Genomic DNA, 13,569 nt, shown 5'->3' on the forward strand with positions numbered 1-13,569 from the left:
GTGAGATTTACAAACATGTGCTTCTAGTGTGTAATGACTAAGATATAAATCTCTGTTGATTACATGAATCTGCCATTTTAGCAGTGAAAAATTTGACACACTTCTATTTATTGTAAGGTTAGCTGCTCACAAACAGTATCACAAATACAATGAAAAACCATGTATTCTTTTGTGTAAACCTGGTCAATCAATGACTAATATCACAGTGGAGCAATTGAATTAGCTAATCGGCTAATTTGCATAAAACTGTAAACACTAGAAAGGTCCATTTTGCCTATCATGCAGACAAGAAATTATGGTCACTACTCATTATTGCTTATGATCCCTCTGGAATAGTGTTATCCAGGTAGCTTATGGAACATTGGTGGTTCTACTTGGGTGCTTGTTCGTGCATGAATAATGCACAGAAGGGCACCGGAGGTCTTCCTCCACTAGTAAAGCTGGAAAGTTGCCATATTACCTACTGTGTTGGTGCAACGTAAAAACCCAATCACTTCAGCACAAAGTGCTGGAAGAAGAGCATTTGAGATGGCAAGTTGTCTGTCATTCTCCACAATATCAGCTGCTAAACCACATGATTGATTTTGAGGAAACTTCACAGGTGACCCTTTACAAAAGTTATATGAACTTTGCCAGTCTGATGCACAAGCAAATGTTTACAGCAAAATATTCTTGCAAAGAGCATGAATTTTATGCATATAAGCACTTCAACAAGACAGACGACGAACTTTATGTTATTAAAATTGTATTTTTAAAACGTTATACATAATAACTCATAAATGACCACATTCTATGACTAAGACATCACGCTTCTTCAAGTCTTTCGTTTCTGGTACATGCCCTTTTTCTTCTTTTTCGAAGATTCATCTTAAAAAAAAAAAGATAATCACAATTAACTATATCCTTACATTATATTAACAATTATCACTTGTTCTGTACATGGTTTTGTTGAACTTCAACTTAAAACTGAAATCATTGTATCTACATTTATCTAGATGACCTTGGTCTGTGAGGTTTTCCTTCAGAAGCAAGCTAAATACATCTACTAAACATACATTAAGCAAACTGAACCACAAATTTTATTTCATTTCCTCAATTTTCTGTATTTACTCAAACATCACAAGTTGAAACCTTTTTTTCCCCCCTCATATTTAGCCACAGTGACTGTGACACTACATGTGCTTTAAATAACCTACTTTCATAATATACTGTATTTTATCTCAGTATCACTTTCTATAAATATAGAAACAATTTTCTTTTTTGCCATTGAGACCTTGAGACGTTCAAACTTGTAATATAACCTTTTTATATAAAATATAATTTATGCCAAATAATTCGGTATCTCACTAGTATGCTGGAGGAATTTAGACAAGATTTTCACATAAACATGGAACGCCAACAGTTAAGCTTATATCTACATGACTCAAATTTATAATAACAAAGATATGAAAATCCTAAAATCTAATTTACATATTATCACAAGGGCTGTCTTGTATCTTGGCAGAATTATGCAGAGGTATTTTATTTATAAGTAACTGACAATGACAAAATTATCCAAAAATTTGCCAAACTGTGGGGAAACATTAGTATAAATGCCATGACAGATTCAGGTATAACAGGAGGCTTATAGATAGAAGATGATAAAAGAGCTGGTTGGCCTTCTGTGAATACATGAACATGCTTCCCAGACATCACGTTTAATCATCGAATGAACTTCAAAACTCAAACAGAAGGTTGTTGCAGACTTTAATGAAACATGGTACATTTACATTTTCAACAAACAGATTAAGAGATGCCATTAATGAATATCTTTACAAATGGTTTCAGAAAAGTATAATGTTTCAGAGAACTATTATAAAAAATAAAATGTGTTCTCTGGACCTTGAACATGTTCTTTAAAAGAGTTTTTTGACATTGTAGAAAAAACTGTATGTGTGCTCAGAGTAATTGTAAGTGACATATTTGAGCCGTGTCATGACAAAACCAACATAATTGGTTTGTAAACAAACAGCATGGATCCTGCTCAGACTGCGCGGATGCGCAGGCTGGTCTGGATTCATGCTGGTCGCAAATCCATTATGTTGGTTTTGTCATGACGCGGCTCATTTGTTTTTGATGTAATAATTGTCAAAAAAATTTTATAGCACACTACCCAAATTCCAGGTCATCCCTCATATTTATAAATATCATATACCTGTATGAAGAACATCTTGGAACATTTTACGTTTCCTTTGATCGTTTTGTTGAATAGATTGCCAGTCCTTGCGTCTCTTTGTGAAATGAAATAGAGCAAAGTTCCGGTGTATATGGAAACCTATTCTATCTGAACGTATTCTGTCTTCTTGTACACACAGGCATGTGGCAATCATTTCTTTCTGTTTCATAGAAGTATTTCTCCAAATAGATTCCAGGGCACGGCTACCATTCTTGTCACAGGCCAAAGATACATAATGATCCTAAAAGTAAAGTTATGGGATACCATGACATATTTCCCAACAACTTATCCTGAAAATACTTTTTCTTAATTACGATCTTAGTTTAAATACAAGTACACTTGATAAGTGACGTTTCCAGGTGTAGAGAACGAAAATTTAAACAAGCACAAAGAATTTTCTTATACATTGCATGATAAAGAAAGATTATGATTGAAGCAAATTGATGAAAATAAATTTAGGGCGGTCACCATCCTACTTTTTGGGTTATCTGCCCCTGACAGTGAATATTTTGCTCTTACTGGTATAAAAAGGCTTTTCAGTAAGAGATATCGATATAAAGCAATGATAAAAGCCACATAGAGGTCCTGTTTGTTTAATTTATTGAAAATATTACAACAAGTCTACCTTTAGTTTATTGAGTAAAGCTTCTTTAGTTTTCTGATCAACTGAAGTACTTTTAAATCCAGCATCCAGCACATGACTTCCACATGGATCACATGACAAGGTCAGTAACTCCTCTGGTTCCAGATTCACAAGACTGGTTGCTAAAAGATGTGTATCAGAAAATCGGAGCATGTGTTGTAGTAACTGGGAACCATGGTAATTCACTTTCTTCAATACTGGCTCACTGCTCTGTAATAATAAAAAGACAAAAACACTCAACATTTAGCTTATTTGTTCATTACATTTTATAATGATAATGACAGGTGGTCAAATTATTCAGGTGGTTCTCATTTAGCCTTAAACATAATTTCTAAAAAAAAATCCATAAGCTCCAATTACATTGCTGTTTCTAAGGAGATTGACGGACTGACGAACGACCAGGTGCTTAATTAACATATGCCAAAATTTTCTCAGGTGTATTAAAATGCAATTTTCAAGAAAGGTCAACGCCATGAATGGTGATTAACATGCTTAATAATAATGATGTGCAAACATTGCACAATAAACATTGTGTTAAAAAAGAAAGAAAAAAACATTCAACTAGGTGTCATATATTAGCTATTCCTTAGTGAACTACAATTGAAAAACTAGAATAAAAATCACAGAATACATTTATTTACCTTCATGAAATCGTCATAAGTTGTTAATGTTGCAATGACTTGAACTAATTTCACCTGTCTTTCATTTTCTTCACATTGAAAACATTTCAGTATCATCTGTATAAATATAATGTGTATGAATATAAAAATACCATGTCAATCATAGCAAGTGTTCCAATTTAATTTTGTAAATACATTCTAATAAACTTTAACCTATACTTAATGACCAGAATCCGGGGGGCTCCAATGGCTGAGTGGCTATGGTGGTTGACTTAAAACCGCTTGCCACTCACTGCTGTGGGTTCGAAGCCAGATACAGACTTTGGATTCTTTCATGTGAGGAAGCTATCCAACTATCTTATGGAACATTCTTCTCAGGTGCTCTTTTCTTCCTGAAATAATGCATGAACCTGGGCACCTTAGGTCTTCCTCCACCAGTAATAGGTATTAAGTGGCAATATGACCTAAAATGAGTTGGTGCAACATAAAATCCAACCATTTTATTGACAAGTATCCTACCTGTAGAAACTGTTGCTGGCCACACTGCAAGTTCTCACATGTAGCTGCTAGAGCCACCACTACACCATTATACTGTGCTCTCAAAACCTCCACCATACTGTCTGTTAACTCTTCCAATATAGTTTGAAACTGAAATTGCCAATTATAACTTAAACTACATTATATGCAAAACAGGTATATTGATATTTTTCAGCTATTACTAAGTATGCCTTGTAATGTATCTCTTAATTTATGAAAAACCTAAACTGAACTTTGTGACAAATCAAACTTTTAAAATCAGTGATGATCTAATGACGACACAGTAGGTTGAAAACAAAGACGTTGAAGAATTGTTATCAACTGAGAACTTTAACCATCACACACTGCTGATATTCTATAACAGTTTTTGCCCTACTTTAAATTGGAACTATTTATTGTTAAGATATGAATACAAAAGGAGGTGACAAGCAACACGGGTCACGTGGTGCGTACTGCTGGCCAAAAGTTCCAAACATACTGCTAGTCTCTATACACTTTACGGCTTTTTTTTCTTTAAGTACATTGTAAATAACAAAAGGCAACAGTAATGAATATGCAAATTTGTTTTCAATGAAGAAAATAACATTAGTTATAAAAGAATTAGAACCAAATTTATCAAATGGCAAGATTCTAGCGGGTGACCATCAGTTTTTAGAAGTAAAATATAAAAAGTAAAATATTAAATTTATTTATATATGCATTTCTGTAGTCCTAAATGGACAATATAACAAATAACTAGAAGACATATAGACAATAAAATGCTTCGTCTGTTAAAGTCAGTACAAGGAAGAGAACAAAATAACAGGAAAATCTGTGGTCACTAATTGTTTTTATCATTGAAATTTGTTTGTTTGCATACCCTGCAATACCAAAACTCTGATCACTTTCTGTAAAATTTCTGCAGTATTCTAAACATAGCAAATTAGCTTTAATAATCTTTAGATACAGTGTAAGTAAATAAGCTAGATGTGCATGACTCACGTGCAGCTAGAACTTTTGGCTAGAGGTTAAGACCTGTACTAGCCACTTACAATATAGTTACAGTTTTTTATTGAGCACTATGAGCAGGGGACCATACTTCAGAATTAAGTCAGACGTCATTTATAAGCGGGCTTGCATGGTTCCAATTTCAATACAGAGGGCTATCATTATTTTAGCTAGTACTCAAACAGTAAAGAACATCAAAATACCATTTCTCTATCCAGGCAGTGTTTGACCATTTTCTGCAGCACAAAGTTAGCACATGGGTGTGTTGCAAACTGGAGTAACTTCCCTTTGAAGAGCTTCTTGAAAAGTTCTTTGTAAACTTTTTCTGAACTAAGGGAGACAATTAACTCAACAAGAAATGAGCCAATCATATCACATGCTACAGGAGGTATGCTGAAAATACAATGTATGTCATACATCATAACAACAGAAATATCACCTGAAAATTACTTATTTTAGCTTATCAACAAAATAAAAGGTTTTTTTCTAAATGTGTAAATAAATATACATAAGTTGGGGCATTTTTTTACATCCTGTTAGGTGAAATAAATTATAAATAGCACTCTTACTTCAAATTTACACTGAAAAAATATATGGCAAATTCAGCACGATAACTTATTCTTTGTATATTATGCTGGTGAATTTACAAAGTATATTTGTGACTTTAAACACATACAATGAAACAAGAAGAGTTGATGAAAAAAGCAAGCTTAATTTAGAAAAATCAGAAATTTTCTTTTTGCACATACTTTACACTTTCAGCAGTATCCTCTATTCTTGTTGCTTTGATGACCTTATGTATGACCCTTTGACAAAGGTCAAGGTCAACTTTATGAAGTACAAGCAGTAAAGTCTGTATCACAGGACTACCATTAGCATTTGTTAGGTATACTGAAATACAAAAACAACAATACAGATCAATAAATAAATTATTCCTCATCTTGGCCAACATTTAATATTTTTATCAATTTCTTCTTGGCTGAACTTAAAGAAAGATATATATAAGCGCACATTGATGTGTACAATTATAGAAGGGTTCCATGTTTGACATTCCTTACTTAATTTCAGCCTGGAACCAGCAGCTAGATAAAACAACTCGTCAATATCACTGGCAGGTAATACCTATTTTATTTCCTATATCACATGTTCCCAAGATAGTTATATCTTAACTGCGTCTGAAATCAGCCATAACAAAGGTCAATTGTCATAGTTGTCCGTTTGTTTTTGGGGTTTTTTTTTGTTTGTTTTTTGGTTGTTGTTGTTTTTATATATATCTTAACTGTGTCTGAAATCAGCCACAACAAAGGTCAATTGTTATAGTTGTCTGTTTTTGTTTTGTTGTTGCTGTTTTGTTGTTGTTGTTGTTGATTATATATTCTAGTATATAGATATATTATATATAATTATAAACTATATTTTGTGATTAGTGACAAGTCCTTTTATCAAATCCACCTGAAGAAGGAATAAAGCATACAATCATACATACATTGTGTAAGAATGCTTATAGATCAAGAAATGAAACAACATGGAAAGTCAACTTTGGTCAAATAAGTAGGAAAGTAGCCTTTCCAAAACTACAGTGCAATCTCTGTGGAATGTCACATGTGGACCAATAACCTCTTTCCTAATCAATTCCTTTCAAACAAAGACTTCACAATATTTTACACAGATGGTGTTGCTTTGCACAGGTTGTACTGTAAATGTAACTTGCACAACCTTTCCTACAGAATTTCATAAAGAGTTAGAGATTATTAATGAATTTTTTCTTCATTAAATCACAATCTGAGATACTAACCTCCAAAATTTTCCAATGCAAAGATCTGTTTGTAAAACCTTTTCAGATAATTACGGAAATTAACAGGTACCTCATAGTTTGGAAATGTAATTGGCTTTGCAAACTCATCATCTGAAATGAAAATAAACACATATATGTATATAAATATGAGATAAAGAAAATATTCTAGCACGCTTCAAATAAAGTTTAATTAAATCATATCAAACTTTAAGGTGTATAACAGTACTTAATTTCTAAGAAGCATTTTTAAGGCTGTTGTAAAACATACAGGTAAATCTGTGAACAAAGCCCATCCAAAGGTAAGGCCTTAATAGACAAGAGGTCTTTATTTGGAGGTTACTACATCAAACTAAATCAATGAAGGGTTAACGAAGTATGGTTTTATTTACAGTGTGATCTTTATTCAAAGGCGGTCATTGACAAAGGTTTGTCTGTATATTATTGTAATACTCTAGTCAATTCTAGCCACAGTTGTTAAACACAAGTGAAGAGAGGCCTTCTCAAACCACTCCTTTAGGCCCTACACTCAGTGTGTGGAAAGTCAGATTGTAAATACACCACTTAATGGTTAAAACTGCAAGTTGAAAAGATGGAAAATCTCCCACTTTTTTTTGGTGTCAAAAACTTAACATTTTCCCCTCTTCCTTGTACTGTTTCAGTGGGATAGGGGTAGTGCAATTGCCTGCTAAGATTCAAGAAAATTAAGACAAGGCAATTATAAAATATAGATCCAGATGAATGAATAGACAAACCAACTGCAACAGGTTCAAATTTTATCTGCTGGGTATAATAATTTCAAAAACTCAGTGTCTATTCTAGAAGTGGTGATGGGGGGATTCACACATATTTTTGAGAATTCCCCCCTATTTTTTCAGAAGGAGAAAAAGTTATGTCGAGAAAGAAAGAAAAAGATAAAACTAGAACTCCGCGAGTCGGATGTGTCGCCTTGTGAACAATATAGTTTAGGAGAAATGGCCAGGACAAAAATGAAATTTGAAAATCAACAAAGGGCAATAACTCAAAAAATAAGAAATGCAGAGCAGCAGTTTCTGCGCACTGCACTTCTTATCAAAAAGATCTATCATCCTATTAAGTTTCAAGTCTAAAGCTTTTATAATTTATGAGAAATGGTCAGGACAAAAATAAAGTAGAAAATTAACAAAGGGCAATAACTCAAAAAATAAGAAATGTAGGGTACCAGTTCTTGTGCATTGCACTTCTTCTTAATGAGATCTATCATCCTATGAAGTTTCAAGTCCATAGCTTTTATACTTTAGGTGAAATGGCCCGGACAAAAATAAAGTATGAAAATCAACAAAGGGCAATAACTCAAAAAATAAGAAATGCAGAGTACCAGTTCTTTTGCACTGCACTTCTTCTTAATGAGATCTATCATCCTATGAAGTTTCAAATTCATAGATTTTATACTTTAGGAGAATTGGCCCGGATAAAAATAAAGTATGAAAATTAACAAAGGATAATAACTCAAAAAATAAGAAGTGCAGAGTACTGGTTCTTGTGCACTGCACTTCGGGTCATTATAAGAAGCATGCATATCAAGTTTGAAGTCAATCCGACTTATAATGACTGACTTATTCTCCGGACAAGCTTAAGGGGACGCCGACACTGACACCGACGACGACAACGCCGACAAAAGTAACCCCTATATGTCGCCTTTTTCAAGGCGACACAAAAATGTTATAAATTCTCACTTTTCGATAAAAATTCCCGGTTTTCAAATCCTAGAATAGAATACTTGTGGAATGTCTTATAATTGCTTTGAGATATAATATACAATGTACCAAGCCAATAGCAATGTTAACATGGCCAACCTCCCAAGTTTGAGTTTAGCTTTTTTCTCAAAAGGCAAGGCTCAGTAGAAGCAATTAGGCTGGCAGTAGTGATGAAAATCGGATGAAATTTGTTCCAATCGATCATCGGTTCAGTCGGATGGGACATAATCGATAACTTTCGAATAAAGTCGCGTTAAAAAGAAATAGGGAAGTAACATTTCTAACCAAGGCACTTGATTATATTTAGTAACATGAACTTTCAACACAGTTTTAACGTTATATAGTCATAATTTTACGAAATAGATTTTTTTCAATGGATGTCAAATAATACCATTCACATCACATTATATTACTATTGTTTACATCACTTATTGATCCTGTTCAACTCGTAATTGTCTCTGAGTTTTTTTTATGCGATCGGCGAGGTGTTCCTAAAAGAAAATTACCATCAGAATTAATTCCCTTTGATACACTAAACATTTTCGACGATGTCGCGGAACAAATTTCTGTGAATCGATTATTGTCGTTTTACATAACAGTAACTGATTATCGGCGACTTGCGACAATCAGAACATCACTAGCTGGCAGCATAGAGCATGCTGATTATAGGCTTTCAACTGCTTAATTTTAAACATTTTGATCCTGAAAATCCTTCAAATAAACAATGTACATTCAATGCAGAGGGATTATTACAATTTAGCTAACATAGACCTGTACCTTCTTGGTCATCAGCCCGGAATTTCTTCCCATAATTCCTTGATGTGCGACTTTTAAGCACCTTTTCGCCAACACAAGTTCCCCCTATCACCTGCAAAATGGTCCTGAATATGTGTGATAGATATACATCATTAACACAATCCTCGATATTTTCAATCATAAAATCTACCAGCTGTAGAACTGTTCTTATTAAACTATCCTCCACTGATTCTGCTCCTCCTTCTGTTATGTCACTTTCAAAGTCAAAACTCATCACTTTTTCCTGTATAAACTTCGGTATAACCATCAAAAGTTTCTGTAGTACATGACTAGAGCACTTGTGTCGGCAAATATTGGACCAGTCTTTAGAGAACACGTTGGCAAGGGATTGTATATGTGTTGCAGAGCCCTTTGTTACAAGTTTTTCAATTATCGGACTGATTTCCGGACTCTGGCAGACATCTTTAGCTTCTTCCGCCAACTGGGAGAAAACATTGTCTAGAAAATCCTCTGAAAGAAATAAAAAATATTAAAGCATATTATAGATCAATTATAACATAAGGCAACTATATAAAGATTAAAATCATATATACATGTACAAGTTTATATATCAAACAAGAGCACCAAATACATTGTTAAGTTAATATGTTAACACTTGACTGTTAAAAATTCTAAGTTTAAAGGGGCATAACTCAAAAGTCTATTGCTTTCAGAGTTATGCTCCTTACCTTACAACTGCACCTTATCATGATGCATGTAAGCAAGTATTTCAAGTTTCATATTGACAACTTTTAATTTAAAAGAAGGGATAGTACAACATTTCAATATAAAAGTAGGGAAAAGTACAATGTAGGACTGTGTTTAACCAAAAAATAGAGAAGTTGGAAAAGAAGGAAAAGCAGGGCTAGCTTGAAAAATTTATTTGCATTGAATTTTTATTTTGGCCTCTTTGTAGTAATTAACATAGGTTGTAAGTGCCATTGATAATGTGTAAATTGCATTCTTTTGGTAACTTTAAAATATTACACTGTTTAATATTTTTTCAAATTTTCATGAAAATTAGCATGAATCTGGAGGCGTGCTGCTTTAAGGGAAGACAAGAAAGAATAAATAATATTAGCACGCTTGCCACACACCCTGACCCTGCTTTGTTCCAATTTTATGATATTTATTTCTAAAATAACATTAAGCATTAACACCTAAATTAATTGCTTTTATCATACTTGATCACTATTTTCATTTATGAGCTTACAATTTACATTATTCAAAGTTATGTTTGCTTTGATGTAAGAATGTGGTGGAATATTAATAAATTAATTGGAATATTAACAGTAAGACACCTTATCCCCATCAGAAACTTGAATAATATTTCCCACTCTTCTAAGAAGTTCTTAAATCAACTACATACTAGCTCTTTCGTATGGACTTTAAAACTCTGGAACTCCCTACCGTTACTTGTCAAATCTAGCTCAGTTCATCTTATTTGACTTGTAATTAAGAGACATTGAGAACATTTTTGGACGGCTGTTTTACAGTAAGTAAAGAGTCTGTATTTACATGTTAAATGTACATGATTGTCTCAAATCATTCTAGGTAATCACGCCAAGTTCTCTACATGAACCACTCGGTAGAACGCAGTGAACTCTTAAACCTAGTATGTGGACAATACAAAAAATCTATTAGTTTCTGACATGACACAAAATCCCCTATTTTACAATAAAATTTTAATCATGGTATCGTAATATAAGTTATTAAAACAGGTTTTTAGTCCAGCAATACCGAAAATCACTTACTAAGTGTAACTTAAAATGTCAAACTTGGCTTTTAAATATAGCACAGCTATATGTAAAAAACCATGAAGATACAGATGATACATGAAAAACTTACATTTTAGGTAGCAATATTTACTTTCTTTTAACAAGACTTGATAGAATGACGTATGCTTTTATGTGCGTTAATTGCTAAGTATGTAATACTTACATAAAAGTAAGAAATATTACATACATACTTAACGATTAATGCAAATAAAAGCATATGTCGTGCTTTGAGGGTACCAATGTGTTAAAAAATGAGAGGGTACCTGTGATATAATAATTCAAATGAAGAGGGGTTTCCCGTTCCGCTGCAAAACCGAAAGTAGGGTGTTTTTATGAATTTTACATTTATTTTTGACAATATACTGCCATTTGTCCGAAGATGATATATATATGAACATATTAAATATGTATGAATAATGATGCATATATAATCAAGCCACAAGTTCATTTCAGCCCGAAAAATATGTTGAGGTGATGGGCGAGGCAAGACATGTCGATTTTGTAGCTTATTGTGAAGTTGCAGTACATGAAAATCGGGCACATGACAAATCAGCACATAAATAAAACATTCTAGTGTTTCGTGGTATACACCTTTTCTACGTGTCATACCTCCTTTCCCTATTACAATGAAAATTTTCTGGATTGTTATCCATCGCTGGTTTGTTTTTAGCAGAGAATGACCTGTGCATGTTCAAAGAGGGTACAGTTTGAGCAGATTTCGCAAAGAGGGTACCGATATGGATATGCACCGTGATTAATAGACTGATAAATGGGATTTGTTTTAATTGATTCACATATGAATTGAATCAAATCCATCTTATGACATAGATAGATCTATGTCTGTTAAAACTTAATGAGAATTAACAAAGGCTGAGCAAGACGTGATTAGGGTCAGACAGTGGAACTGACCTTTACCTCTTTACTAGCTAAAGACACTTCAGCTAACAGGTTTTCTTGTACTGTTAGACGGTTAGACCTTTACAGTCACACAACGTCAAAGTAAAATTGACAGAATACTTTATAGAAGCCAGAACTATGTACCTGCTAACCATTCTTAAAAAAACAGGTGGCGCGATCTCAGATGGTAAGACCACTGACTATCACTCCTGAGGTCCTGGGTTTGATCCTGGGTAACACCTTTTGGATTTTTCAGTCACAGTGACACTTTCAGTGTTTTCCATCTACCTAGAGGTGTACTTGTAAGAAATCCTGTTAATCATCGCATGTATCAGTGCTATACACTGAGCATGTAAAAGAACCAAGGCCAGGGGGTCTATTCAACTGTTCAATAATACCAATTACCATTCAACAAGTTCCCATCTTTGTCACCGCTTGATCGCAGTATGTCTTCAATTCTTTTGTAATAATTCAACGAATCATTTTCTTGTGTATTCCGATGTTTAGTTTTCTTCTTGTGAGTATTACTTCGATCCATCGCAGAGATTTTTCTGTTTGCGAAAACACGTGTTATGAAACCGGAAGTAAACAAAAATAATTTGGCTAGGTCTAAAATGCAAACGTACACCAAATGATTGAGACTAAAAAAAGGATTGGAGCACCACACTATATACAGGACAAGGCGCTTGAATGATAAAATGCTAAAATATTGCCTTTTTACCCAACGGAATGAACTTTAAAAGGTCTAATTTATCTTTTCACACCGATTTATATATGTACAAATTATCAATGCGATTGGCACATCATGCCAGCAAATTCAAATGGCGTTTCAAACGAAGTATGCATAAACGTATTAAGCGTAAACACGTTTACAGATTGTAACAGCTATACAGTACCGTACTGTATAGTTAATATTTATTAATTAGAAGGCGTACCAGGGGCGAGTACAGAACATGTTTTCCGGGGGGGGGGGGTGTCTGACATATGACCGTTATAAAAAATAATTTCAAACACTTGATAAATTTACATACCTGAATAATAGACGATTTTGCAAGTAAAGTGGTATTAAAAAAACTGCTTTTCTATTGTACAAAAACATAATTTCAAACACAAATATTCAATAAGATTTTTTTTCCATAATTGAATCCAGATTTTATTCAAAAATATAACTGTCATAGAAGGTTATTAAAAGCAAATGACCAAACATTTCGTCTTTATAACAATCTAAGTAAAACTAGTTATTGAAACGCGATTCCTTTATATTATCTTCATAAAACTCGCCTCCTTTTTAATTTGCAAATAATAATTTTCAATTTCTTAATTATAGGACTTTCACAAAGAAAATGGAAAAAACTAAGATAGTAAAATATGGTGTAAAATGTAACACATCTATTTACCACTATCTGTGACTATTAATGTCATTAGAGCTCTGGAAAGTAATAAACCAATCAATTATGCAGTTTAAACATTGAAGTCATTCAAGCATGTTGATAGATAAAGATCTTTGCCAAGCCCCCAGGCAGAAGATTAACAACTGGATGACAGCAATAAATGTTTTGATAAGGGAGT

The 13,569-nt window shown here is 33.4% G+C and overlaps 1 protein-coding gene across 1 annotated transcript; it reads right to left on the reverse strand.

Annotated features, from left to right (window-relative positions):
* Positions 1 to 734: 734 nt before the first annotated feature.
* On the reverse strand, positions 735 to 12,599 carry LOC132747663 (nucleolar protein 9-like). Its single transcript, XM_060737108.1, has 10 exons — positions 12,406 to 12,599; positions 9,308 to 9,796; positions 6,798 to 6,908; positions 5,752 to 5,893; positions 5,206 to 5,395; positions 3,998 to 4,126; positions 3,500 to 3,595; positions 2,841 to 3,068; positions 2,195 to 2,456; positions 735 to 867 (listed from the first exon to the last, which is right to left on the reverse strand). Exons 1-10 carry the CDS (start codon positions 12,536 to 12,538, stop codon positions 815 to 817), a joined length of 1,833 nt encoding a protein of 610 aa, XP_060593091.1. The 5' UTR covers positions 12,539 to 12,599; the 3' UTR covers positions 735 to 814.
* Between the last annotated feature and the right edge of the window lie 970 nt (positions 12,600 to 13,569).

This window comes from Ruditapes philippinarum, unplaced genomic scaffold (assembly GCF_026571515.1).
Source record: "Ruditapes philippinarum isolate M1 unplaced genomic scaffold, ASM2657151v2 ctg3328_1_1_1_1, whole genome shotgun sequence".
NCBI lineage: Eukaryota > Metazoa > Mollusca > Bivalvia > Venerida > Veneridae > Ruditapes > Ruditapes philippinarum.

Bases quoted from the DNA above. Each gene is read 5' to 3' on its own strand.
- LOC132747663 (XM_060737108.1), bottom strand. From the start codon at position 12,538: ATGGATCGAAGTAATACTCACAAGAAGAAAACTAAACATCGGAATACA. The intron at 5,894-6,797 runs GTTAGTATCTCA...TTTGTATTTCAG, and splicing joins TGCATTGGAAAATTTTGGAG to TATACCTAACAAATGCTAAT. The intron at 5,396-5,751 runs GTATGTGCAAAA...TTGTATTTTCAG, and splicing joins GATACTGCTGAAAGTGTAAA to CATACCTCCTGTAGCATGTG.